The sequence below is a fragment of the Rhineura floridana genome, chromosome 19 (assembly GCF_030035675.1).
Source record: "Rhineura floridana isolate rRhiFlo1 chromosome 19, rRhiFlo1.hap2, whole genome shotgun sequence".
Classification (NCBI taxonomy): Eukaryota; Metazoa; Chordata; class Lepidosauria; order Squamata; family Rhineuridae; genus Rhineura; species Rhineura floridana.
The window spans coordinates 1,603,270-1,630,600 of record NC_084498.1 but is presented as its reverse complement, the minus strand read 5'-3'; the positions used below and the strand labels follow the sequence as shown (position 1 = coordinate 1,630,600).

General features: G+C 43.5%; 1 protein-coding gene across 3 annotated transcripts in view; it reads left to right on the top strand.

Moving 5' to 3' along the window:
• Positions 1 to 914: 914 nt before the first annotated feature.
• Positions 915 to 27,331, top strand: part of SEZ6L (seizure related 6 homolog like) — an 84,017-nt gene continuing 57,600 nt past the window's right edge. For 2 of the 3 annotated variants that reach the window (XM_061602986.1, XM_061602984.1), the window contains exons 1-3: positions 7,788 to 7,854; positions 9,086 to 9,775; positions 12,477 to 12,610. In XM_061602986.1, coding sequence (XP_061458970.1) covers positions 9,223 to 9,775; positions 12,477 to 12,610 — 687 coding nt within the window. In that variant the 5' untranslated portion in view covers positions 7,788 to 7,854; positions 9,086 to 9,222. Of the gene's footprint in view, positions 960 to 7,787; positions 7,855 to 9,085; positions 9,776 to 12,476; positions 12,611 to 27,331 lie in introns of those variants that run through there. The other variant, XM_061602985.1, reaches the window with a different exon arrangement.

Here is a 27,331-nt window from a genome sequence, read left to right as displayed (position 1 = left end):
AGTGCCAGGGCTCCATTTGCTCTGAGGCTGGCTTACGTTTGGCTTTTCAAAGGTACTTTTGCCCTGTAAGGCATCCATTTGTTTTTCTGTTGCCCCAAAATCTTTCATCTGTTTTGCAGCCACTTCTTCTGCCCTGCATATATTCACTGCACACTCAAGGGTTAAATCACTCTCTCTCAGTAACTTGGCTCTCAATCTGTCTGTCTGAATGCCACACACTATGCGATCCTTAATGAGAGAATCACACAGCTCCCCAAATTCACAGGTCTGAGCCAAAAGCTTCAACTAAGTCACATACTGGTCTATACTTTCTCCTTCACTCTGTATTCTAGTGAAGAATTTGTGCCTTTCATAAGTAACATTTCTTCTGGGCACACAATATGCTTCAAATTTATTCATCAAAACTTGAATTTTATTTTTATCTGCATCATCATCAAACTGGAAAGTATTAAATGCCTCTCTTGCTTCTTCACCTGCCACATGCAGAAATAATGCTGACTGGAGTCTCTCATCTTTCTTATCTGCTCCACTTGCAACGCAGTGCAATTCAAACCCTTGCTTCCATCTTCTCCAGTTCTCTGCTGCATTTCCTTCAAGCACCAACGTTCCTGGAGGCTTCAGCTGGTCCATTTTCACTGCATTATGTTTTTAGGTAGTCTTCTGACACCATGTAATATTTGCAAGTGTTGAAATGAACTCCAAACACTGTTTAGAAGAAACAAACTTTACTGAACTTTACTGTTGCAGCATCACCAAAAACTCTACTTTCGTTTTCCTACTGGTCCCACCCCCCAACTGATTCCCCATACAACTGCTTCTAATTCACTTGAGTTCCTACTCACATTACAGGGGTGATGGTGTATTTGCTTTCCAAAGGGTAGCTCTTCTGCTGGGCCTTGAGTGGAACAACAGATGAACACTGCCTCGGACATTTTGAGAAAAGGAAAGAAAGATAACAGGTTTATTCATTCATTCATTCTTTGATTTATATCCCACCCTTCCTCCCAGCAGGAGGATGAAGTGATTCTCCTCTGCCTATCAGTTTGGCACACATGGAAGATCTCTGGTTCAACAAAGACAGCCGGATTCTTTTCTGGGATCAATTCCCAACAGAGGGCAAAACACAGGTGGCCTTTTACCAAGACACATTGCCTCCTGCACATTACAGCACATTCAGTCCAGGGGTGAGGAGAATTGTACCACCATTGCCAAACCTGCGCCCCCTGTTTCCTGTTCAGGTGCTAATGCTTCATGGTAACGTTTCCCTTGTCACTTGGCAGGGCATTGTAGGTGATTCTTTTGCTCTCATAGATTTCATGGGCACACTTCTCTCTATATTCACTGCAAGAGCTTTTAAAGAACTCTGGGGTTTGATGAAAGCAACTGAGGTTTGACACAGCTTAGTTTTCAGAGCAGCTGTCTGGCAAAGGTTTGCCTAGCTCTGTTATGTTCCACTCACAGGGCTACTTTGCAGATTATGTGTTGTATGAGTGTACCCACAACACTAGGAACTGTTCACCTAAACACTTAAAACATGTTTGCAAGGGAACACAGAGAAAGCCCAAACTGGTTGCAGCCCCCATTTGAGTGCACATACAGTCAGGGCCCATCCTGGGGTTTTTGCATGTGTAATGTGTGAATCAGCTATTTAGCAGGCTTCTCTTGAAATCCATAGAAATTGATTTTTACGCTTGTCATTCTTGTTGATCTTCCCTTCTATTTTTTTCACTCAATTGCAGCTTTGCAACTGCTGGGAACAGAAACACAATGATCTTCAAATGTCTGTGATGCATCTGCTAATCTATCTCAGGATAACATTGGCCCTGTTTGCTACAGCACCACTCTGTAGGCTCATGTATAGTTTGCCACCTGGGATTATCCTCAAAACCCTTCAAAACACTGTTTCTTCCTATGTAACAGCTACTTGTGGTTCTGTTTGCTCCGCCTCTGTCCTTGTTAAAATGTCCTTGAGGCTGGCATAGAAACAGCCCCTCCTGAACTGCTTCCTGGGTCAGAGGCCACATGGGAACATTTTGGCAAAAGCATAGATTTACCACTCACTTTTCTTCTGAAAAATCTGGCACACACTAAACAAGGCAGTGAATAAGGGAAAGGGGTACAAATGGGTGGTCTTTCTACCTCCCATACTAATCTGGTTCCTGCTTCGTTTTCTTTAAAAAAAGATGCTATTTTCTATTCTTAACAGAGCCAATTCCACCCACCTCGAGGACACACAATGATGTTCAGTTGCCCTCATCCAAAAATAACATGGGTATTTCATATCGATTAATTTCATTGGCTCACACTGCAGTGATTGATCTGCCCTAGATTTGTATTCACATGAAAACTTTATAGGTTTCATTAAGAACTGAATCTCTCTAACAAACTAATAATAATAATAATAATAATTTGCTTTCTTGATAGGAGACAGCAGGTCAGCTTAATTAAGCTTGACTCCCCCGTGTGGCTTGTGGTAAGATCAACAGTACAAATCAATCTGTTTTTTTTAAAGTAAATGCTTTGTGAGTGCAAACTGATGGCGACTGTCCAGACACTCTGGACTCCATTTATTTATTCATTTATTTATTAAATTTATATCCCACCTGTCCTCCCAGAAGGAGCCCAGGGCGGCAAACAAAAACACTAAAACGCTCTAAAATGTCTTAAGAAACAGACTTTAAGAAATACTAAAACAAAACATCTTTAAAAACGTCTTTTTTTAAAAAGTTTTAAAAACATCTTAGAAAGCAATTCCAACACAGACGCAGACTGGGGTAAGGTCTCTCCTTAAAAGCTTGTTGAAAGAGGAAGGTCTTCAGTAGGCGCCGGAAAGATAACAGAGATGGGGCCTATCTAGTACTTAAAGAGAGGGAATTCCAAAGGGTCGGTGCCACCACTGTAAAGGTCCGCTTCCTTTGTTGTGCAGAACAGACCTCCTGATAAGATGGTATCTGCAGGAGGCCCTCACCTGCAGAGTGCAGTGGTCAGCTGGGTATTTATTTATTTATTTATTTATTTATTTATTTATTATTTGATTTATATCCTGCCCTTCCTCCTAGCAGGAGCCCAGGGTATATAAGGGATAAGACGGTCTTTCAGGTATCCTGTTCCCAGGCTGTATTGGGCTTTGTGTTTGGTATTATAAAAAATACACACACAGATGCAGCATCTTCCAGTTCAGTCATCTCGTCATTCTCATCTGCGTCTGTGCCTCTCTCAGCCTCAACATCACTTTCTGCAATCTCTGCCTCTTCCTCTTGTTTAAGGCTTGGGTCAGGTTGTGCAGATATCTGTGATGTCACTGGTATTTCGTATGTGGGTACTGGCATATCTATGAGAGATTGGACGTGGTGTCCTTGCTCTTCTGAGAAATCTAGCACAGTCCCTCTTTTGTCAGCTCTGCTTTGCTCATCGAAGTAGACAACATGTCTTGTGCTGACCTCACCTGTCTTTAGGTTCATAACTCTGTAGCCTTTGCTACCAGGAGCATATCCTATCAAAATAGTCTGTTCTGTTCTAGCATCTAGCTTCTGCCTCTTTTGTTTTGCTATGTAGGCAAAGGCAATGCTTCCAAACACTCTGATATGTGCCAGGTTTGGAATCCTGCCATGCCACAACTGGAAAGATGTGTGTGTGGTGCCCTTGGTTGGCAATCTGTTCTGGATATACGTTGCAGCCACGATCGTGTCACCCCACAGCCTTTTGGGTAGATCAGCGTCAGCAAGCATGCATTTTGTCATTTCCAGAAGAGAACTAAGTCTCCTTTCAGAAATCCCATTCTGCTCTGGAGTATGACTGACAGTCCTCCTGTGCAAAATGCCTTGTTCCTCCAGGAAACTTTGTGTTTGGTGCGATATAAACTCGCCACCGTTGTCACTTTGTAGAGCACAGTACCTTCAAAAATCATCCACAAAAATTAGAACATATCTATTCTGCCCAAGTGAGGGTACATTAAATGGTCCACAGAGGTCACTGTGTATGAGATCTAGCACCTTGGTGCTTCTCTTTTCAGTCCTTGGTGGAAATGAGGGCCTAACACCCTTTTTCCTCAATGCAATTTACGCACCTGCTTCCTTTATCATGGTTCTGTTGGTTTACCTTGATACCTGTGACAAGATTCTGCTTTTGCAGCTGTAGGATCGCCTTTGCATCACGGTGTCCCCAGAGCTTGGAAGTAACTAGTTACAAGTAACGAATTACTTGAAATTCATTACTTTTTTGAGTAACGAGTGGGTAATTCCTTTACATTTTGATTGTAGTAGAACTAGGAGTAATTTTACTACTTTTGTGGAGTAATTGTAACGTTTCCAGAATTACTTTTGGGCATTACTTGGGGGGGAAGCAGGGGAAGTCTTCTGCTCCTCTGATCTGTGGATGAAAATCATGTGCCTCAAACTGGACTTCTGTGCAGTGTTGCACTTTCCTCATGCTCTGTGGATGGGTAGGAGGCGACGAGGGAGGAGGCGGAGAGTGAGACGGGGTGGAGTGGAGAAAACAATTATTTTAAAAAACAGATAGTGGTGGTGAAGAATGGAGTGGAGGGGGAAAGGATCCGGAGGTCAAGAACATGGATAAAGGAGAAGGAGGCAGCAGCACAGTAAAGAACTGTGGAGGTGAAAGATAATGTGTGTGTGTGAATACTGTGTTTGCACTTGGCACACAAAGTGGCCTCCACCACCTTCTCTGCCTACTGTGCTGCATTTGCAGTATTTTAACTGTTTTGCATCTCAGGGGAAAATGTTTGCTTGGGTGAGTGTCCCCTAGTTGGTGGCAGGGCAGGGTCTGGGGGTGGTTAAGTGAGAGAGATTATGCTGGATGGCTGAGTGGGGGGGTGCACTTTGTTTGACGGGAAAAGATCTGAGTAGTGGCCTCAGCCTCCCTCCCCACCACCCTTACCAGCGACCACCATTGCTATCTTATGGATAAGAATAATTATTCTACTACCTCTGTATGTGTTTGTTTATTTTTAATGTTGTTTTAGGCTACTTAGATGTGCAGCAGCCAAGGCCAGCACCTTGTAGGTGTTTTTTTAAGTAACTGAAATGTAATTGTAGCGATTACTTTGGAGGAAAAGTAAAGTAATCAGTTACTTTCAGAGCGATTGTAATTGTAACAGTAATTACTACTTTTTCGGCCATGTAACTGTAACTGTAATTTATTACTTTTTAAAAGTAATCTTCCAAGCTCTGGGTGTCCCAGTCTTCTGTACCAAAGTTCTAGGCTGGTCTCTTCCTTGTCCACCATGGCTGTGTTTGCTTGTTCAGCTGTAAGACTCAGTTCATAAACACCATCATTTTCATAAGCTAGTGCAAGCAATTCATCATCTTTGGTCACTGTACACTTTCCATCCTGGAAATGTATTGCAAATCCTTTCTTGTCTAAAGCTGAGATGCTCAGCGTCTTGCAATTTAAGTCTGGGACATATAAAACATTTACTATGGTTTGATTGGATACCTTGCACCTAAGAGCAATGGATCCAGATCCATTAGTGTTCATATATTGACCATTGGCAGTCTGGATTCTTCCTTCAGTATCACTGTTTATTTCATCAAATAAATCTTCATTATAACAACTTTGGTTTGTACATCCACTGTCTAAAATCCAATATTTTGATTTTTGTTTGTAATTATTTGCCACAAGACGTTTGTGCGTTAAAAGGAAATTTCTTCCTTTGGATCCCTCTCTCTGAGGTTCCTGGTTATCCTTAGATGAAGCATGCTGCCTTTGTTCTCTTTGTTTAAAATTGGGAGAGCTGCCATTGGCTGTTGAATTTTTGGGTGAGTCACAGTTCCTGGCCAGGTGACCACGCCTCGCACATGAAAAACAGCATTGTGATTGGCTCTTGGGAGGGGCTTTTCCCTTCCCTTTATCCCTGCTAGCCAGGTAATTTGATCCATTATCATTTAAGTCTCTTTGGATCACACATTCTTCTCTGAGTTTTGCAAGAGCTTGTTCAAAAAGAATCTCAGGATCATGGTTTAGAAGAGAAATGAAAGGATCAAATCTCTTTCCAAGGGATCCCAAAAGGAAACCAAGCTTCTGTTGATGGTTAAAATCAAGCCCAGCCAATTTCAATTTGTTAAAAATAAGCAACAAGGAAGTGATATGTTTTTCACAATTTTCCTTTGTGTGCACTTTTAAATTCACTATCTCTTTAATCAACATGGTTTGGCATCTAAAGCTTTGAAATCCAATAGCTGTTTGAAGTTTATCTAGCATCTCTTTGGTACTTTTACAGTCACTTAAATAAACAAGCTGTTGATCCTTCAGAGAATCATATATTATAGCTTTTGCAAGAGAATCTTTGTCTTCCCAAATGCTTATTTGTTCAGGATTTTCCTCTCCTGGTTTAGGTTTTTCGATACAGCAAATAACTTTCTCTGCTGCTAAATTAATCAAGATTCTACTCTTCCACTGGTCAAAATTAACAGCGGATAGTTCAAGCATTCTCCTTGAAAATCCTCTGCTTTGCTGATACATTCTTAAGAACATAAGAACATAAGAAGAGCCTGCTGGATCAGGCCAGTGGCCCATCTAGTCCAGCATCCTGTTCTCACAGTGGCCAACCAGGTGCCTGGGGGAAGCCCGCAAGCAGGACCCGAGTGCAAGAACACTCTCCCCTCCTGAGGCTTCCGGCAACTGGTTTTCAGAAGCATGCTGCCTCTGACTAGGGTGGCAGAGCACAGCCATCATGGCTAGTAGCCATTGATAGCCCTGTCCTCCATGAATTTGTCTAATCTTCTTTTAAAGCCGTCCAAGCTGGTGGCCATTACTGCATCTTGTGGGAGCAAATTCCATAGTTTAACTATGCGCTGAGTAAAGAAGTACTTCCTTTTGTCTGTCCTGAATCTTCCAACATTCAGCTTCTTTGAATGTCCACGAGTTCTACTATTATGAGAGAGGGAGAAGAACTTTTCTCTATCCACTTTCTCAATGCCATGCATAATTTTATACACTTCTATCATGTCTCCTCTGACCCGCCTTTTCTCTAAACTAAAAAGCCCCAAATGCTGCAACCTTTCCTCGTAAGGGAGTCGCTCCATCCCCTTGATCATTCTGGTTGCCCTCTTCTGAACCTTTTCCAACTCTATAATATCCTTTTTGAGATATTCTTCCTGGTCTGAGAAGAGCTTTTTGTTATGCTAAACAACTCAAGGAAGTAACAGCAGCAAAAAAAAGGTCTCTTTTAAAGTTGGTGCCTGATACAGAGCAAAGGGGGAAATGAAACACGCAAAAAATGTTTAAAATAAAACCCGAAAAATCTGGTTTAATTCTCAACCATTTCTGGGCAACATAACCTGTTCGGTATTATAAAAAATACACACACAGAAATAGGAACTAATTTGGTTGGTCCTATTTCTTAGCAGAGTTGTAAAAATACAAGCAGCGGAATGAGAATATAAACCAGCCCACCTTTCTCTATATAAATGATAACAGACACAATCCTTTAGGTAAAAGAAAAAGAATGTTTATTCACGACCTTTCATATGTTTAGAAGAACATAGGCTCTAGCTTAGAAGAAAGAAAATATAGGAGTCTCAGTCCATCTTGGTGTTTGGTAATGGATGCTCTCAGAGAGAGAGCATCTTGCCATGAGGCCTCTCTCAAAGGTAGAAAATCAGCAAGAATGGAGATTACTCAAAAATCCCCAGGACAAAGGAGAAGGAAGCCAGGTAACTAAACCCCACCCATTAGGAAGTTACATCATGGTAAACAGGTACATGGGATATTCCCAAACATCCCTTAAAGTAACCATGCAATATTAGCCTATTCCAACACTTTGTACATCACAACCAGAACCTTGAACTTGGCCTGGTAACCAATGGGCAGCCAGTGCAATTCAAAAATGTGCAGGTACCCTTCTAAGCTGTTTCGAAGCAATTTATGTAAAACAAGCCAGTGTGGCTGCTCCTGCACGTCAGTGTTATTAGCCAATGAGTAAAGTCATAGAACCATAGAATAGTAGAGTTGGAAGGACCTATAAGGCCATCAAGTCCAACCTCCTGCTCAATGCAGGGAAGTCAGAGCTGTGATGGATACGATAGCGGTTTGGACACCAGGGAACATGAATCCCTAGGGCCCTAAAAAGCTGCTGTTTGACCTTCATTTTAGTGCACTTTTCCTGCTTCTGTCTTTTTCCTAGTTCTTGGAATCTCCATAGTTTGCCCTTCCATGTTCCTAGCAAACAGAATCCATCTTTCCTGTGCTGGTTTCACCCGAGATCAAGCAGAGCCTTTCAATTATTTTCTGCAAATACTACTGCACGCTAAGTGTGGGTAAATGTCAAAGAATCCCCCTCCCTCCAAAAGGCAAATGTGAAAACTTTACAAAGAAGTTTAAACATGTCTTCTGCTTTGCAAGAGCTAAACACCAGAAACTCATTAACAATGCACTGTATAGTCAGTTTACAGGTCAATGGTATATGTCTACTCAGAAGTAAGTATCTTTGTGTTTAATGGGGCTTACGTCCAGGTAAGTGGGCACAGGATGGCAGCCTCTGTTTTGGTTTAATGACGGCATTGGGGAAAAACAGGGTTGTTATGCCTTTAACAGCTGTATGGCAGGGTAGAAATTTTATAGGTCAAGCCTGTTCTGGTATGGAAATACAATTATGGGAAAACTTTCACCGTGAGTATTCTCTAATTGTGTGTTAGCCACACCGCTGTGGCAGCCATGCTATGTTATGCCATGTACCCATGGCAGCCATTTTCTGACTGGTGGGCCCAGCACTCTCTCAAACTTTGATCCAAAAAGGTTGGCGACCCCTGCCTTGGAGGCATTAGAGCAGCCTTCACCCTCCAGTTTTTGGCCTACAGCTCTACCACCCCAGCCAGCACAACAGTATGCTGTTGGAGCTGATGGAAGTTGTAGTCCAAGACTTCTGGAGGGCACCAGGTTAGCAAAGGCTGCATTAGAGGTTGAAATGCTAGAGATAAAGAGAGATCTGGAAGAAAGCAATCTTGGAAGGAAAGACTCTGGCCAAGAGATAGGCAAGCCATTCTTAAGTCCACCGCCATCTTGGGATGCAAGTACCCCTGATGCACTCAAGAATTTTATGCCTCTTACTTCCACTTTTCTGTTACAGACATAGACTCTTCAAAACCATACCCAGGCCACTCCAGTGAACTCACAAAAAACACCCTTCTCAGACAGAACTTGGAGTCAAGGTACACCACCACTGAGAGCCTTATTCAGTCAACAGAAAACGTCTTTGATTTCCCCATGAATAAGATGAGCTCCGGGAAAAACGGTGGTCTCCCAGAACTGACTGCTCCCCCTGACATCAACACAAGACAAACTCCACCTTTCAAAAAGAAGCCGGCCTCTTTCAAACAAGGAAACACAGCCAAGAACCATCAGAGACTCAAAACTAGCACAGCAACCACCCAGGCCAGCCTGCCAAGCTCAAGGGCTTTTGTCTCCATGGACAACATGCACACCTTGGAGGACGGCAACAACATGGCTGTTGTGGCTCCTGAAGAGAAACCTACAGTGCCAGAGCAGACCTTGTGGGGCAACAGGAAAGGAAGCCATGTGGTGACCAATCACTCCCTCTTCCAGATCTCACCATTCACAGCAGAGCCAATGGTCCCACAGGCTTCCTCTCCAAGCCCAGAAGCAACAGAAGTGCTTGAGGCAGACTTCCAAGAGGAGGAAGTCCAGCCTGTGGCCAACAGCAAGTCCAAGAGCACAGAGGAAGAGGCAAAGAGCAGCCGAGACACAACCACATCCACCATCATCACAACAACTGTGATTACCACTGAACAAACTCCAAGTAAGGTGTTTCCCATCTGCAAAAATGCATTGATGTCATTGTTGGCTTGCACATAAGAAATCAACAAGAGAAAGTGGTGCTGGCAAGAGTCATTGAAGGGTTCTGCCTTAGTCCCCTCATGGCCAAACTCCGCTGCCTTCCCTTGTTCTATGGTAAGGATAGCCAACGTGGTGTCCTTCAGATGTTGAACTTCAACTCCCATCTGCCCCAGCTAGCATGGCCAATGGTTGGGGATGATGGCAGTTGGAATCCAACAACCTCTGGAGGGCTCCGTGTTGGCTGTCCCTTCTCTAAGGCTGTATACACACCACACATTTAAAGCACACGCCTGAAGACTCCTGGGAACTGTAGTTTACCCCTCACACAGTTTCAGTTCCCAGCACCCTTAACAAATTACAGTTCCCAGGATTTGTTGGGGGGGTGTGTGCTTTAAGTGTATGGTGCATACACCGCCTAAGACTTGGGGTAGTCACAGATTACTGCTTTATCACAAATCTGCAGGGCAACAGGATATCGGCTGTATATGCACCACACATTTACAGCACATTGAAAGCATATTCCTCTCCCCCAAGAATCCCCCAATTCTCCCAGGAAGTATCGTTTGTTAAGGGTGCCGGGCATTATATCTCTATGAGGGGTAAACTACTGTTCCCAGGATTCTTTGCAGTAGAAGTGCTTTTGAAGTGCTTTACATGTGTGGTATATATGAGATGACTTACCAAACAGTCAGTGCATTGACTTCATGGCTCTCTGTTTCCATCCTTTGTCTTTGGGACAGTATGAGGGGAAGACAGGAGGGTATAGGTAAGAATACAGCTGCGGAAAGACACTCTGCCTGCAACTCTTGGGAGCCACTGACAATCTGTGCAAGCCAGGAATGGGGTATCTGTGGCCCTTCTTAAGTTGTTGGTTTCTGTGATGGCTTAGGCTGTAGCCTGCGCCACGAGAGGAAAGGGACGAGCCAAACCATCCCCTCCTTCTCCTTACCATGGCCTCCAAGTGGATCTCTGCCCCCTCCCCTTGGTCTCCTCCACCAAACATCCCTTCAACCTTTTGGACTTTAACTGGCCCAACCTACTCCCAATACTGGGTAGAGTAGTGTGGTACTTATGCTTTCACTTAAATATTTAGTAAGGCAACAAGCAGTTTTTGGGAAAAAAATATTTTGGTGAGTGGAGGGAACCTAATTTGAGTAAAAGTATAAAAGCAAATTTTAAAAACTCAGAGATAAACACATTCAGCCATACCTTATTCTAGACTGCTTCCCTAACCAAGCAAACCCTTATCAGTTTGCATCACTCTGTTCAGCTTCTGGGTCCCTTGTGGTCTCTTCCAGACTCCTTTCCTCTGCAATGCCCAGCTGTGATCTCTTAAAACTTTCCAGGGTTCCAGCTCTGTTCAAGGGTTTCAGCCCCTTCGCTCTCTTGCAGCAGTTCAGCTTCCAGTATATGGCTCCACAACTGTATCGTGTTTTCTAGCTTGACATATACAGTGTGCACTCCCCACCCGCCCTCTAAACCGATCAGAAGAAGAGTAGACTCCTGGTGACGTTTCTGTTTTCCTTTATTTGCCAGGGTGAACTTTTGACCCTCCTGTGCCAACTTCCTGAGCAAAACATCCCAATGTGAACCTTTGGCTTTCATATACATCTAAAGCAAAAGCAGCCATTTTACAACCCAGGTTTTACATCCAAAAAACAAAACAAAAGTCCTTCACAGGTTTCAACTCCCATCAGTTCCAGCCAGCAATGGCCAATGATCAGGGAAGATGGGAGTTGTAGTTCAACAAGATCTGGAGGGGACAGCTTCCCCACCCCTAGTGCGGACAACTGCACCCATGCCTAGAATAAAGAGGCGGGATACATTTCATTGGGTTAAACTAGGGCCACAAGTTTATGAAATATGAACAGAATGGCCTTTCAGTCCGTCTAAACTCTACAGCTTGTTCACTGTTTGTGGGAGGGGCAAGTTGGGGGAAAGAAAAAAATCCCCCCTTCTAGGAGTCATCTCTTGCTATTTCCTCCACATTGAAAGAAAGATGGTCTAGGGGGCTCAGGGGTGGAGGACCTGTGGTGGCCATCCAACTGTTGCTGGACTCCAGCTCCCATCATCCCTGACCATTGGCCATGCTGGCTGGGCCTGATGGGAAGAGTGGTCTCATGACATCTGGAAGGTCGCAGGGTCCCCAGCCTTGGTCTAACAAGGAGTTCCCATATCACCAGCATTTACTTGACAATAGAATGTGTCTGGGCAAAGCCTGCCTGGCAAGTTTCAGGCTCACTGAACCTCCCTTGCAGTATCAAGAACCACAGAGTTGGAAGGGACTCTGAGAGATCATTCAGGCCAATCCCCAGTCCCAAAACAATATAATCTCATGGACCAGCTAGCATGGCCAATAGTTTGGAATGATGGAAATTATAGCCCAGCAATACGTGGAGGGCCACAAGTTCCCCCTGAAGACGAAAAAGGGATTCAAGATAGAGATCTACAATGGCACATGGAAAATGTGCCACACCAGCTCCAGATGTTCCCAAGGAAGCAGCTTTTCCCTGGTGATCAGTACTGAGAGAATTGCCCCTGACTTTGCCCAATGAATGAATTCCCTTAGAGGGGAAGTGGTTGTAGCCTAGACATTAGTGGACATTTTGGTACAGATTTGATTAGGGAGACCAGTTTATAATTAACGTGGAGTTTCCCTCCAGTTCTCTGCGGTGTGAATTTCTACGAGCCAGAGGGATACATCGAGTCGACAGATTACCCGCCCCTGCCTCAGAACCACTTCCTGGAATGCACGTACAATGTGACCGTCTACACTGGATATGGGGTGGAGTTGCAGGTAGGAAAGCAAAAGGGGTGACTTCCAGGGGGTGCTGCTCAGGCCTACATGGTGGATGCAAGTGCCTACTTGCCCAGGATAATTTGCACCCATATTTCAAAGCAGGCGGACCCTCAGTTTGAGCTGTAGTCCTCACGTCTTGCTTTCTGTATAAACTCTGAACCATGTAAGACAATCATTGTTAAAGAAGTGTACCTCTGATCATGTGCAGAATGCCTTCCCCATACTACCACCAGTCTCACAAACACACACACGCCAGGGAAGAGTGCAAAGGCTTCCAATATAAAGGCTTCCAGGCCCAGCAGAAACAGGCATTTTTGGAAAAGTATTTGTTTGTTTTTTAAAATTAACATTAAAGATACCTAAACAGTGTACAATACAAATACGAACATAGCAAAAAACAATATGATAATTCAATACAAGAACATAAAATCATTAAATGCATCATAAAAATATAAACAGTAAAATGCAGAGACCCAAAGATGGTGAGGTTAAAAAAAAATAACCTTGAGGGTCAGGGAAGGTCAGAGCAAAACGATATGTTTTCAGGAGGCACTTAAAACAGGTTTGGTGCCTTCAGGCTCACAGAAGGAAGGGTGTTCTAGACTACTATGGAATTATGGCAGTCCTGTTGCGCACACCCCAAACTCCAAGCAATGCAAGACTTGCAGGAGTTCCTGCACTGACCCAGGGTTTAGCTTCCTTGGAATGAAGGTCAGCAGAGCCTATAGCATCTTTATGATATATGGGTTATTTACACATATATACAACCTGAGCATAAGATGGAGGGCTTCTCAGCATTGACACCCTCACAGATCTTGATTCTCCATTACGGTTCAAGGGAAGTTCCCGAAGCCATAGCTTGAGGTTCAGCACCCACAGCAGGCCTCTCTGTGTCTTTCCAGCTCCCACCTCCATCTCATACTACCACAAAACCTGCCTCCTTGTTCCTACAGCAATGCATTGCTTTCCTGGCCAAGTCCTACACATGTTAATGGGGCCGTTGCATCCCCCTCCTCCCCAGCCCCACCCTGAGATTTAGCTTAATCTAGAGCAGCCTTCCCAAACTGGGTGCCCCAGAACTACAACTCAGGGTAGTAGATGCTGCCCTGGGCTCCTACTGGGAGGAAGGGTGGGATATAAATCATTATTGTTGTTGTTGTTGCTATAAACTCCCATCATCAGACTGTGAATTTGCTTAGAGAACTAAATTTGCATTTATACATATGTATTAGCATATGCAAATTTGTCTGGTGGGCCTATGCCCTTTTAAGTATCTAGCGGCACCCCTGTCCCACCTGTAAAAGATGACCCCTGCCACCCTCCTTCTCCCTATTGGAGTTGGCATATGTTGCAGCAGAGTGCAGAAATAAATGTCTGGTAAGACTGGTGGTTGAAAGAATGAAGAAGCGTAAGGTTTATTACTCCTGGGAAATGGAAGCCATTCTGAATATAGGCATGCATGTGGCCATTGCAGAGCCGCGAGGCTCGCACTCACAGACAGACCAGCTGTGGCAGGGATAGTCTAACTGACTAGAAAGGAAGAGAAAGAGAGGAAGTAAAGCCTGAGAAAAAACAAACAAGTTGTTGCTTTAAAGAAGGCATCAGCTGAGGGAAGAATAGATTGCCTCTCTGTCTATCAGCCCCACTGTTCAGATTGCTTGTTACATGCGTTGGTGCTAACTCTGACTCCGTGGAGGCAGCAACTTCCAGGGTGGCCCCAGCAAGAAATGGCTTCTGGGAAGGGCAACTGGAATGGAAGGCAATTGCCAACAGCCTCACCACTGACTCTGTACCGTAAGCAATAGACAGAATGTGCTGGGCGTTGCTCCTGGACAGGGCGACACAGAGAAGAAGGGGGTGAGGAGCTCCCGGCGGGTTGTGTAGCCAGACCAGAAGGACATCTGCTGGGGTTTAGTTGTAAGAAGCCCCTGCAATTATCAGGGTCACTCCTATTGCATCACTCCAGCTTAAAGGATAAAAACAAAGGAAGGCAAGGAAATCACTAAGCAGATCTGAGCGAAGGCTGCCAAGATGGATTTGCTTCCATCAGGCAGGCAGGTGGCTGGAACTAGAGGGGGTTGGTTCTATGAGCACACGCTCGCTCAAAGATCCTCCCCCCCCCATACACACACACACCAATCTGGCTCTAGCAAAAGCAAATACTCAAGGCAAGAGGAGTTTATTAAATGCAAAGTGGATTTCTTTACTTTGTTTTGCACAGTCGTCATAAAGAACACCCCTGGGGCTGACCTAGATCTGCCATCCTTGCTGGGTGGGGCCATCCTGGACACAATCAATGCCATTTTCCATCTCTTCTAGCTTTTCCGCTGCTTCTGATATTCACAGTACCATGGGTAATATAACTGCAGAGAGATTTCCCCTCCAGGGGTCCACCTTAGCCTTTTCTTAAAGTCATTCCTGCTAGGGACCGTCACAGCACCATGTGGCAATGAATTCCATAGTCAACCATTTTCTGGTCTTCAAATAGGCTGGTGAACAGCCACTCACCTAGTCTCCTGTGGCCAGTGAACAAGCAACCAGGGAAGTTTTAGGTCTGGTAAGAATATATATATGCAACTTGACTTATTTTCTGATTCTTTATAATGAATGTCCCTGCATAAGCAGAGGGGGCTGGACTAGATGACCTTTGAGATACCTTCAGACTTTGTGATTCTATGGATTTGCAAGTTTTGCAAGCAAAGTAGGTTCCCCAGAAGAACCCAGTACTGGAGAGGGGGGCATTTATTTAGGATACCTCCCTGGTGGGTTGTGCTTGTCACTCTTAGGTCTTACTCAAACAATTTCAAGGCCATGTGCTTTACAGCCTCTTCCCCCCAATTAGTCAAAACTAGCTACTACAATGTGTTTATTAGGAGAAATTCACAGTAAAATGCTGGAGAAATTTCCTGAATGTTTTCTTAAAAGAAAAATCTGCAACGTTCTGCAGAAATGTGGAGAACTGAATGTAAGATTGTAAAAGGGAGAAACTGAGAGAACTGAAATGGCCAGATCTTTCCATCCCAATTCCACACAAAAAGAGATTCCAGGCAAGGTGGTTGAGCCATTCTCTCACCTCTCTATTACAAAAGGAAGATTCTACCTCGGGGGGGAAATGCTACAAGTCTGTCCCATTCTGACTTTTATCTTCTTAGTTACCATCTAACCTGAAAGGGAATTTCCTTTAAACATCTTGAGCTGCCAAGAGATGAGGAACTGGGCTCTTTAAAGTCTTAAAATTGTATGTGTTTCTGAGACAGCACTTGTGCTGACATGCTTGTAGTGGACAGCTCCATAAAGGGCTCATCCAGACGACTGCAAAATGTGTGTTCATTATTGTTTGGTTGTCCAAATGACGTCTCGCGCTGTTACGCATTTTCACGGGTTAAATCCGCTCCTTGCAATACCGGCAAAAATGCGATTTGCTGTTTAAAATCGGGAATCATCCTCTGTGCCTTCAGGAGTTAGGATGCAATACCGCGGACTTTACAGCTGATGGGCGGTTCTTGGGCGTTTCCCCTTGCCCCTTCTCCTCATTCCAGCCAATCACGTATCTGCACTTTTGCGCATGTGCGATAATAAGCCCGGGAAAATTGAACCAATCATCGCAATGGTGGGGTGTTGGGGTGTGTGTCTGCAACTACTGTGCAAATGCATTTTATTTTTTGCCAGTCTGCAAACTGGGCGGTCGCTCTGGGTGAGATCTGCAATGCACAGCAAGCGAGAAAGGGGGGATGGTCGGTTTCAGCCTGCCTCCGGAAAGTTTTGTCAGTTTCATTCTCCCTGGGAAGGAAAGGGAGAAGGGGGGGTGACACGTTTCTTGCTTTTTTGGATAAATAAGTGCAATTGCCAGCGTGTGTATCTCCTTAAATATCAATAAAGGCAGAAAAGCATACATTCGTTTAAGCATAATATCACAAATACAAACAAGGCAGGTGTGAAACCAACCAGCAGCCTTTCTTTCCGAGGTGAGAACTCCTTTACAGCCATATTGTGCTTCGTTGCAAAGGGGGAGAGGAGCATACGTAATTTTTTTGCTGACCAATTGGTTGATAGGGGGAGGTTTTAGAGGCGGAGCTTGGAAAAAGTGAAAAGAATGTAGGGGTCTTACTGCTGCGGGTGCGGGTGCAAAAAAGCATTTTTTTTAATTGGGAAAGAGCAAACTTAAAGGCAAAGTGAGGACTATCAGATGACAAACCGAATATGGAAACCATGGATTATCCTGCTCCATTTGGATAGCTGCAAAGAAAGCTGACCCAGTGTGCAAGCAGCTGTAAACAAAGACAAATGCCATGCTAGGGATTACGAGGAAAGGAATTGAAAATAAAACTGCCAATATCATAATGCCATTATACAAATCTATGATGCAACAATATTTGGAACAGTGTGTATAGTTCTGGTCACATCATCTCAAAGAGGATATTGTACAGCTGGAATAGGTTCAGAAAAGGGGCAAACAAAATGATCAAGGGGTTGGAGCAACTCTGTTATGAGTTTGGGGATTTTTAGTTTAGAGAAAAAGTGAGTAAGGGGATGTGATAGATGAGATCATGCATGGTGTGGAGAAAGTAGGCAGGCCTCTTGCAGACCCTGGTGTTGTCTAATGAAGTGGAATGTTGGAAGATACAGTAACGGCCACCAGCTTGGATGGCTTTAAAAGACAAATTCATGGAGGACAGGGCTATCAATGGCTACTAGCCATGATGGCTGTGCTCTGCCAGCCTAGTCAGAGGCAGCATGCTTCTGAAAACCAGTTGCCGGAAGCCTCAGGAGGGGAGAGTGTTCTTGCACTCGGGTCCTGCTTGCGGGCTTCCCCCAGGCACCTGGTTGGCCACTGTGAGAACAGGATGCTGGACTAGATGGGCCACTGGCCTGATCCAGCAGGCTCTTCTTATGTTTTAATGTTCTTAAGATTCAGAGGAGACAAAAGAAAATGTTTCTTCACGCAGGACATCGCTAAAACTATGGAATTCTCTCCTGCAAGATGTGATGATGGCTACCAACTACTCATGACCTGCTTGGGAGCTTCTTGTAGGACTCTGGCTGGCCACTGTGTGAACAGCGGTGCTGTGCTGGATGTTGGAGGGTTGCGATGCTGGGAACGGAGAGTTCTGAGTGAGCCTTTAGGTGTGCTTGAATCTTTGCTAAAGATTATACCTTCCCTGCACATTAGTCAGACAGAGACTTTAAGCTTTAAAAGAAGAAATAACTGGAAGTACATACTTGATAGGAAAAAGTCCGAAATATAACTAACTAGCTAAGTTGGAGATGCAAACACTGAGCCCAGTGCTTGCCCTCATGCTTGGAGGAGAGGGAAAGACGAAGGAATATGTCTGCTGTCCCTCACAAGAGAAAAGAAGAAAAAGGAAGGAGGGATGGAGTTGTGATCAACATCCTGTGCATATCAGTCTAGCAGGAAGGAAGAGTCAGCAGGAGATCAAAGGACAGGTATTAGCCTAGCAACTAGGAGGTCCCCTCTCTGGCTACCCTTTTTAACCCCATGCAGCCTCAACCCACAAGTTGGAGTTGAACCACATATTCCAACACTGGATGGGTCTCTAAGCTCCCCCGAGGCTCTTATGATAATAATAATAATATTTAATAATATTTAATTTGTTTGTCGTCTATCTGGCAAATGGCCACTCTAGGCGACGTACATTAAAATGGGATAAAATACAATAGTATCAAATGCAGTCACATTAATCTCAATAAATAAAATACTGGACAGTCATCAGTACATTTATAAAAAACATTTACATATACAGCATATAATAGATGACAAAATCATGGAGATTAACCCATCCCAAAGATCTCAAAGGCCTGTTGGAATAGCCACGTCTTCAGGGCCTTGCGGAATACTTCTAGGGAAGGGGCATGTCGGAGATCAAACGGGAGGGAGTTCCAGAGAGTGGGGGCCACCACAGAAAAGGCTCTCTCCCTAGTACCCACCAACCTAACTATTTTGGTTGGCGGGATTGAGAGAAGGCCTTGTGTGGCTGATCTAGTTGGGCGGCACAGTTGGTGGCGGTGGAGGCGCTCTTTCAGGTAAACTGGGCCGAAACCGTACAGGGTTTTAAAGGTTAAAACCAACACCTTGAATCGGGCCCGGAAAACAACCGGTAGCCAGTGTAGATCAAATAATACTGGCGTAATGTGGTCCCGGCGGCGGCTGTTGGTAATTAAGCGCGCCACTGCATTCTGTACAAGTTGTAATTTCCGGGTCGTTTTCAAGGGTAACCCCACGTAGAGCACATTACAGTAGTCTAGACGAGAGGTGACCAGGGCATGCACCATGAGTGAGAGCTGGTGGACAGGGAGGTAGGGTTGCAGCCTACGTATAAGGTGTAATTGATACCAAGCTGCCCGGCTCACAGCCGAAATTTGAGCCTCCATGGACAGCTTGGAATCAAGGACAACCCCGAGGCTGCGGACCTGGTCCTGTAGGGGCAACTTCACCCCATCAAACACCAGGTCAACATCTCCTAACCCTCCCTTGTCTCCCACAAGTAGTACCTCGGTCTTATCAGGGTTCAACTTCAACCTGTTCCTGCCCATCCATCCACTCACGGATTCCAGGCACTTGGACATGGTCTCCACAGCCCTCTCCGGTGAAGACTTGAATGAGAGATAGAGCTGAGTGTCATCCGCATATTGGTGACACTGCAGCCCAAATCTCCTGATGATCTCTCCCAGCGGCTTTACATAGATGTTAAATAGCATGGGAGAGAGGATAGAACCCTGTGGCACACCACAATTGAGAGGCCAATTCTCAGCTTCCTCTTTGGCAAAGGAATGTGCATGATCCGGCCATATTTGAGATTCCACCTCTACAGGCAGATGCAGACAGCCTAAAGACAGTGGCTTGCTGGCTTCCTCCTCCTTCTAATCTGGCCGCACATTTTGCAGACAGATGCAACCTAGTGCAATTTGGAGCTACTTTCAACATGAAATTCATTCAGTGCTTAATTTCTTAGGAAAGCCCAGATTTGGCCAGTTATGTCCGCTGAGTGCTAGATGAGGGAAAGTCAAGCCTGCACATTCTCAAAGAGTTCCTCTCTTCATGATCATGTTGGGCTGCAGCGCTGAGGACAGGTAATTTCTAGCCACTGTCAATTTGGGGTTTTAGAAAGGGGACACATTCTATTTCTAGGCTCCCCTATTGACATTGTTGGGGAGTGGGTACAGTTGCTTTGAAAGGGAGGACAGAGGTGACTAAAAGAGGGAGCCTGCTTGGAAAATGTTCAGTCAACAAGCAAGAGGTACCTTCATTCCTGGGTAGTAGTGCTGGGTTGAAAATGAGATCCTTGTTAATGACTTCTCCCACAATAACAGACATCCCTAGGAGCAAATAAGCATGAAGGAGAGTGTTAGCTACTGAGAAGCTACCCTGCGACCTCAGGGTAAAGGGCAAGTTAATAATAACAACAACAACAACAACAACAACAACAATAATAATAAATAAATAAAAACACACAAGAGAAACAACATTTCAAATAGCAGACTATCTAAAATTCCTAAAAGACTTGGGAAATAAAAAAGGGTTTTGCTGATGCTGAAAGCATAACCAAATAAGGCTAAGGAGGGCCTTTCTTGGACCTCAGCCAAGAGGACAAAAAAGCCCTCTCACCCAGGCCACCATCACCACCTCACCTCTTACCGGGTGGGCACTCAAAAGAACATGCACGAGAAGAGCTGCTGGGTCAGGCCAACAGGGACACATCTAATTCAGCGTCCTGTTCTCATGGTGGCCACCCATATGCCTATATGGGAAGCCCACAAGTGGGACCTGAAGCATCCTGCTCTGGAATTTGCTCCCACAAGATGCAGTAATGGCCACCAGCTTGGATGGCTTTAAAAGAAGATTAGACAAATTCATGGAGGACAGGGCTATCAATGGCTACTAGCTGTGATGGCTGTGCTCTGCCACCCTAGTCAGAGGCAGCATGCTTCTGAAAACCAGTTGCTGGAAGCCTCAGGAGGGGAGAGTGTTCTTGCACTTGGGTCCTGCTTGCAGGCTTCCCCCAGGCACCTGGTTGGCCACTGTGAGAACAGGATGCTGGACTAGATGGGCCACTGGCCTGATCCAGCAGGCTCTTCTTATGTTCTTATGTTCTTATGACTGTGATGGCAGACCACAGCCATCATGGCTATTAGTCACTGATAGGCTTTTCCTCCGTGAAATTGTCTCCACCCCGAGGATAGCACCAGCAAACTGCTGTAACTTCTTCCCAAGCTCACTGATGTGCTTACTTTATAGGGTAGCATAGTTCATCTGGTAAGCTTCTGGTCTCTCTAGTTGTTATTCACTTGCTCCAAACCCTGCCTGAATATAGGCAGAGCATGGACAGTTTGACAGTGGGAAAAATGTTTCCGTAGGAGGCACAGCTCAGAACATGGATGGGGCACCCCTGGTCCAAGATATTGTTGGACTCAACTCCCAGCAACCAGCCTGGCTAGGTTCTGGTGGAAGTGATCCCTTGTGCTTCTTAGCAGGGAGAAGAGAAATTTGTTCAATTTGCATTTTTAATGCAAGCCTACCTAATTCAGATTTCCTGAACCAGCAAGCAAACCATCCTGTAAAAAAATGCATTCTCAAAATTTTGTGATGTAGTTCTTCAACCAAAAGGCGTACATAAAAATGCATATATTAATGAAAATAGTGTAGCAAACTATATAAGGGGAAATTGCTTGCAAAAACTATATTGGAGAAAATTCATTCATACATTAGGAAAAATGCAGATGAAAATGCATACAAATTTTAAAAATTGCAGATGCATGCAGAAATGGGCAACCTAAACCTAAGGCTGGAACTAGGAGAAACTGGAATGGGCAGATCCATCTGTCTTTATTTCCTCGTGGTAGACAACCTTTGTAGTCTGTCTGCTATTCATCTATATAAACTTCATATCCCACAGAGAAACTGTTACGTGCTCTTGGACATCATTCCAGCTGTATTCAGCTGCCCACTCCGGGCCTAGGATAGGTAATCTCTCCTACCCGTCACTCCTTATGGTAATAGGGTTCTTTAATCTCTTTAGGTTAAAGTTATGAATGGGTTAGGATATTAATGATTAATGCTGCCATGATCCCAGTAATTTTGTAATGCTATTCTTTTCTTTCTCTCAATAAAATCAAGCTTTGCTTTATTTTGGTTTGGACCTGCATTTCTTGGGTTATATATATGCACCATTTAGGCACACTTCAGGGCAAAGCACTTATTTTATCCCTAGCAAAAGATCCCCCTCCTCTCAAGGAGGTGTGTTTCATGGGACATGGGGGTGGCAAGTTCACACACTCAGGGTCCCAAGAGCAAGTGTCGTAACAAAACCTCTGGTCCATAGATCTGATAACATTGTTCAGCTTCCAAAGTGATGTACTGTCCTTATTTCTCTGGCCTTATGCTTGCTCTCTGTGAGAGCCAGTGTGGTGTAGTGGTTAAGGTGTTGGACTACGACCTGGGAGACCAGGGTTCGAATTCCCACGTAACCATGAAGCTCACTGGGTGACCTTGGGCCAGTCACTGCATCTCAGCCTCAGAGGAAGATAAACACCCTCTGAATACCGCTTACCATGAAAACACCATTCATAGGGTCGCCCATAAGTCGGAATTGACTTGAAGGCAGTCCATTTCCATTTTCATGCTTGCTGTCTAGAATGCCATGCAACCAACTAACTATATTGTATACCTCCCTCCACATGCCCCATTTATCCAGACCAGTCCCTATTTTGTGGTGATACTAGCCCTGTTTTGTCCTTGTGATTTCCCTTTGGGGGAGAGGCTGGAAATCTCATCTGAAATATTTGTGTGCTGCAGACAGATGTGCTTGAGCTCTTCCTGTTTCACCCCTCCCCAAGGCTCAAGGGGGCACCTTGACTCCAATGAAATGCAGTGGCATGTAAATCCATGCATGTGTACTCCCAAGGGTTAGTGCACAGCTTCTTGACTACCACCAGCCCTGTTCAGATAGCGACAGTTCCCTGCTTTAGAAGCCAGAGCAGGCAGGCAATTGCAGCCTCTTCCAGCATAAATAATAGTGGCTGCACAGGGACAGGGGCATCTTGGATAGTGACTGTTGGTGGGAAAATAGGAATGTTCCAACTACCCAAGTATGTCCCTGTTTCCTGGAGGATCTGAATAATTAACAGTCACTGGAGGAACCAAGCAACACGGTACAGAATTCATTCTGCCTTCTTTTGCTCTGAGTTCAAGACCACCGAACCGCCCCTTTTTCTTTTTTAAAAATGTGCTATAGCTGCCTCCCTCTTTTTTCATTCCCTGCAGTTATCAGGAAGCTTAAAAAGAGGTGTCAGGTGGAGCAACTAGAGATATGAAGGCTCAGAAAAAAAGGAAAAATTCAGGGGGAAAATTGGGGTTTTTTTGGTTTTTTTCCAAAGCTTTTTTGTTTTTTTTCTGAAAAATTGGAAAAATTGAAAAAAATGAAGAAAAAATGGATTATGTAATGTTTTATTTTAGCAAATGAATAAAATGTTTAAGACAAGGTGTTCATATATTTATTTCTCCAAATGATTTCTAAAAACTATGTACAGTATCGGATTATTTCAATTTCTGCGCATTGAGGACAAGCAAGTCCTAGGTTGCAAACTGAGACTCTCAAATGCAAGAGCAAGGTGCATTTCTGCCTCTAGGGGGCACTGCCATTGACACAAGAGAAGGAAAAAGGTGTCAGTTTCTTTTTTGCTTGTGGGTCGATCTGCTGCCTCCTGTCTCCTTGACTAGGCTTCAAAGGACTGGAAGAAAGTACAGAGCAACGAAAAGGAGCTGAAAGTATTCTTAACTGAAAGGTAAGAGTTTAAATTTATCTGATTTCAGAAAACTGAACCATATTTTAACTGCATTAGTTTATCTTCATAACCCTTTTGTAAATCATAATTTAATTCCTACTAATCTGATGCTTTATTGCCCCCCCAACCATAATTTAGTGTTTACTTGCAAGCTAACCACTAAATTATTTTTTCTTCTCCCCCCCCCTCAGGAAAATGATGAGACCAACATCTAGGATATGGAGCCATTTCCACACTACAAGTTCTTCTGAGAAAAAAAAAGTTATTTGCAAATATACTGCTAAATGAAATATGCATTTCCAAATGCTACTAGGATGACAAAACACATTCTTGTATGTAACAAGTGTCCTGTAAATATTAAAAAACCTTCATGGGTCTAAGCGAGGAGGATCATAATGATGAAAGTACATGTAGCTTTCCCCAATGTTCTTGTTCAAGAAGACCTCTTTCTGGAAGATCAGCATCATCACAACGTGTTGTCCTGTCAGCAGCATCTTCAGGTAAACAAATATTGAAAACAACTGCTTCCAATAAATACTCAATAGCTTCATTTGTAGACAAGATCAGGAAAAAATTGACCAAGCTCTTGCAAGAGCAATACATTCTTCTGGAACCCCATTGCCATAACTGAAAATAATACTGGCAGGAAACTTTTGAATTATTAAGACCATCATACCATCTGCCCAGCAGACACTCTTTGAGCAAACCTCTTTTGCAGCCAGAATACGAACGTGTAATGGAATCTGCAAGGAAAAACCAACGAAGTACTGACAGATGGGCGGACAAATGTGAGAGGAGAAGGAATTATAAATGTTGTGATAACACCACCTCAATCAGGTTTTTACAGAAGCATTGAAAGAGGAGAGAACAGACATACTGCAGAGTATATCAGTTGTACAATATGTGAAGTCCTGTCCTACAGAAAATTGGGAGTGGTAAAGTAATTGCTTTGCTGACTGGCAATAAAAGTAATATGAAAGCAGAATGGGAGATCATACTGGATAAGTATCCACATATTACTGTAATAGGATGTCTGTCTCATGGGCTAAACTTGCTTCTTAATGATATTATGAAACTGGACATCCTTCAAAGGGTCTATAGAAGAGCAAAATAAGTTATACAGCATGTAAAAGCAACTCATATTGTAGCTGCAGTTTTCAAGAAGCAAGAAGAAGAAAAATGCAAAGATTAAAATAGTGACATTGAAGCTGTATAGAAAAACTCGGTGGGGTGGAGTGGTGTTTACTGAAAAACAAAGAAGCTCATCAAGAAGCAGTAATAGTCAAGGGTCTTAAAGTACCCAGGAGTGTAGGGAACACTGTACTTGATGAGGATGTTTTCTGGGTTCAGCTGCAGAATTCCTTGAAGATTCTAAGCCAGTTTCTTCAGCAATCACTGCATCTGAATCACAGTGCACTTTTATCAGAAATTCCTTACCAAATGTCCAAGATAAAAACTGTTTATGAGAATTTCAGTGTATCTCCACTTACAACTACAGAAGAAAGTAAAGTGAAAGATTTTATTTTTAAAAAGGGAAGAATTTTGTTGCGATCCAATTCATGCTGTTGCAAATCTGTTGGATCCAAGATTCAAAGGCGGAAATATAAGTGACGATAGCAGTGCTACTGCATTTGACTGGATTACAAAACAAGCATCACTCTAGGACGTGATGTCGGAAAGGTACTTTCAAATGTTGCAGAAGACAGAACATCTTCAGGGATTTGGTCCAAGGATGCAGTCTGGGATTCTGCCAGACTTATCTCTCCTGCAACATGGTGGCAAGGTCTTTGCGCAACACAGCCTCTGACTCCTCTTGCTTCTCGCCTGCTCCAGATTCCTCCCTCTTCTGCAGCATGTGAAAGAAACTGGTCTATTTCTGGAAACACACCAAATCCAGAAATAAACTGACACGTGAAAGGGTAGAGAAGCTTGCTTCAATCTGGGCAAACCTTCAGGTTTTAGAAGTCCATGATAACCAAGAAGAAAGAGGAGTGAATTTTTGCTTTGTGATTTGTTAATGTATTTTTACTGGATGTTGTAACTGCTGCTTTTTGTAAATTGTATTGTTTTTATTGATGTATTTTTATATTTGTGTTTATTTTTTGTAAGCTGCCTTGAGGGCCTTTTGGCCAAAAGAAATAAACAACAACAACAATAATAATTATAACTATGATGATGACAAAAATAACAAAGCAGAGGCTGCAACTGACAGTGATGCGCTCAGAAAATGAGTCTGATTAAATTTCGTGCATATTCATTGAGTCTTGGTTCCCCCCTTTTTCACAGTTCTTTATATGGGAATGGGTGCTTTATGTCTGCTTGACACTGTGGAGGATTAGTGGAGACATACATAATACATAGTTTTCTTTGTTATTGATGTTGATGGTTTCTTCATTTTTTTAAAAAAATGTTTTTTGTCTGCTCCACATAAACTGGCAAAACCAAAAAGGTTCCTTACAGTTCAGGAGCTTGTAGCAATATTTATTACAAAAAAAGTAAAAATTTTAAAAAGTTAATTCAATTTGTAATAATTGTTTGAATAAAATGACTTTTAATATACCAAATGTGATAATTTTATGCCAGACCAACTTGTACATAACTAAGTTTTATGTTCCTGAAGTAACAAAGTGACTTTCAATCTGTAAAAAGTGCTAATATTTATTTTTTTCAATTTTTCCAAACTTTCTGTTCCCCCCCCCCCAAAACCCCCAGAAAAATGTTTTTTTCCCCATGACTTCAAAGTTTCTGGAACTTTTTCATCTCTAGGAGCAACCTGCATTTCTTCAGGCGTGCTCTGCTGCTAAACAAATAGCTCTGCTTTGACACCACCTCTCAAATTGGCTGGGAAAAGCTGTCAGTTTCTGCCTTGCTTCTAGGCCGGAGAATGGCTCTGAGCTGACTTGCCTTTTCTCTGAGGCTGCTGTGGATCCATCTGTGAGCCTTGAATTTGCTGCAGGCTGACAAGAGAGCCCCATCTCTTGGTCTTGCTTGTGTCATATCCCATCGCCCCGGAGTAGGGGACGGTGGGGGAGAGATGCTGAGTTGCCCTTGAGTATGTGTGCTCCAGGCTACCACTTTGCACAACCCAGGAGCTAAACTGGTAACTGGCAGACCATGCAAGCAATGGAAATCCAGGGACACTAACACATAAATGTGCAATATGCCACCTGTCACTCTCTTCCAGGGACACTCCCATTTCCTGTTAAATGTCTCCCCTTGTTTTCTTACTGTCCTTTTGTTTCCTGTTGAGCATGTCTTCCTAACATGATTGCCGGTTTGTTTATTTTAGAAATTCTTCTAAAATTGCCCTTCATCCTAAAATGGATTTTCAGGGTGGCATGCAAAGAAATTTTAAAATTCCAGAAACATTATAATACAAACCAGTACTACTCACAGTGACTGTTTTCCTGTTGCCTCTTTTACCAGCCTCCAAGCCTGCTTTGACCTTTCCCCTTGCCATCCCTCACCCACATGTTGTCCTTGTCCATATTGAAAAAAAAATGTTTAGAAAAGATGGGGGAAATTTGATGGATGAATCTGTTGATGGGATGCTGTCCCTCAAACCAGATCCCTCAACTTGTAGGATGATTGAACCCATGCAGGAAATTAATTTTCTCCCAGCTTAGTGAGGGGCCTGATCTTCTGAGGTGTTATTATATTTATAGGAAAGGGTGAGAAATTTATTCAGTCCACTTTTGCAAAGTTTTAATGCAGTTTTTCAGCCAGAATTACGAACAAAAAAAATCATACATTGTGGGAAATGTGTGCATACAAATGTATATATTAGTGAAATCATTGTGTTAAAGAAAATTAGTTTCACAGATGTCTATACTAGGGGAAATGCACACAAAAATCCCTTGAATTTTCATGAGGAGAAACCAAAATTGACAAATTCATCCATCCCTAGATATTTATTTA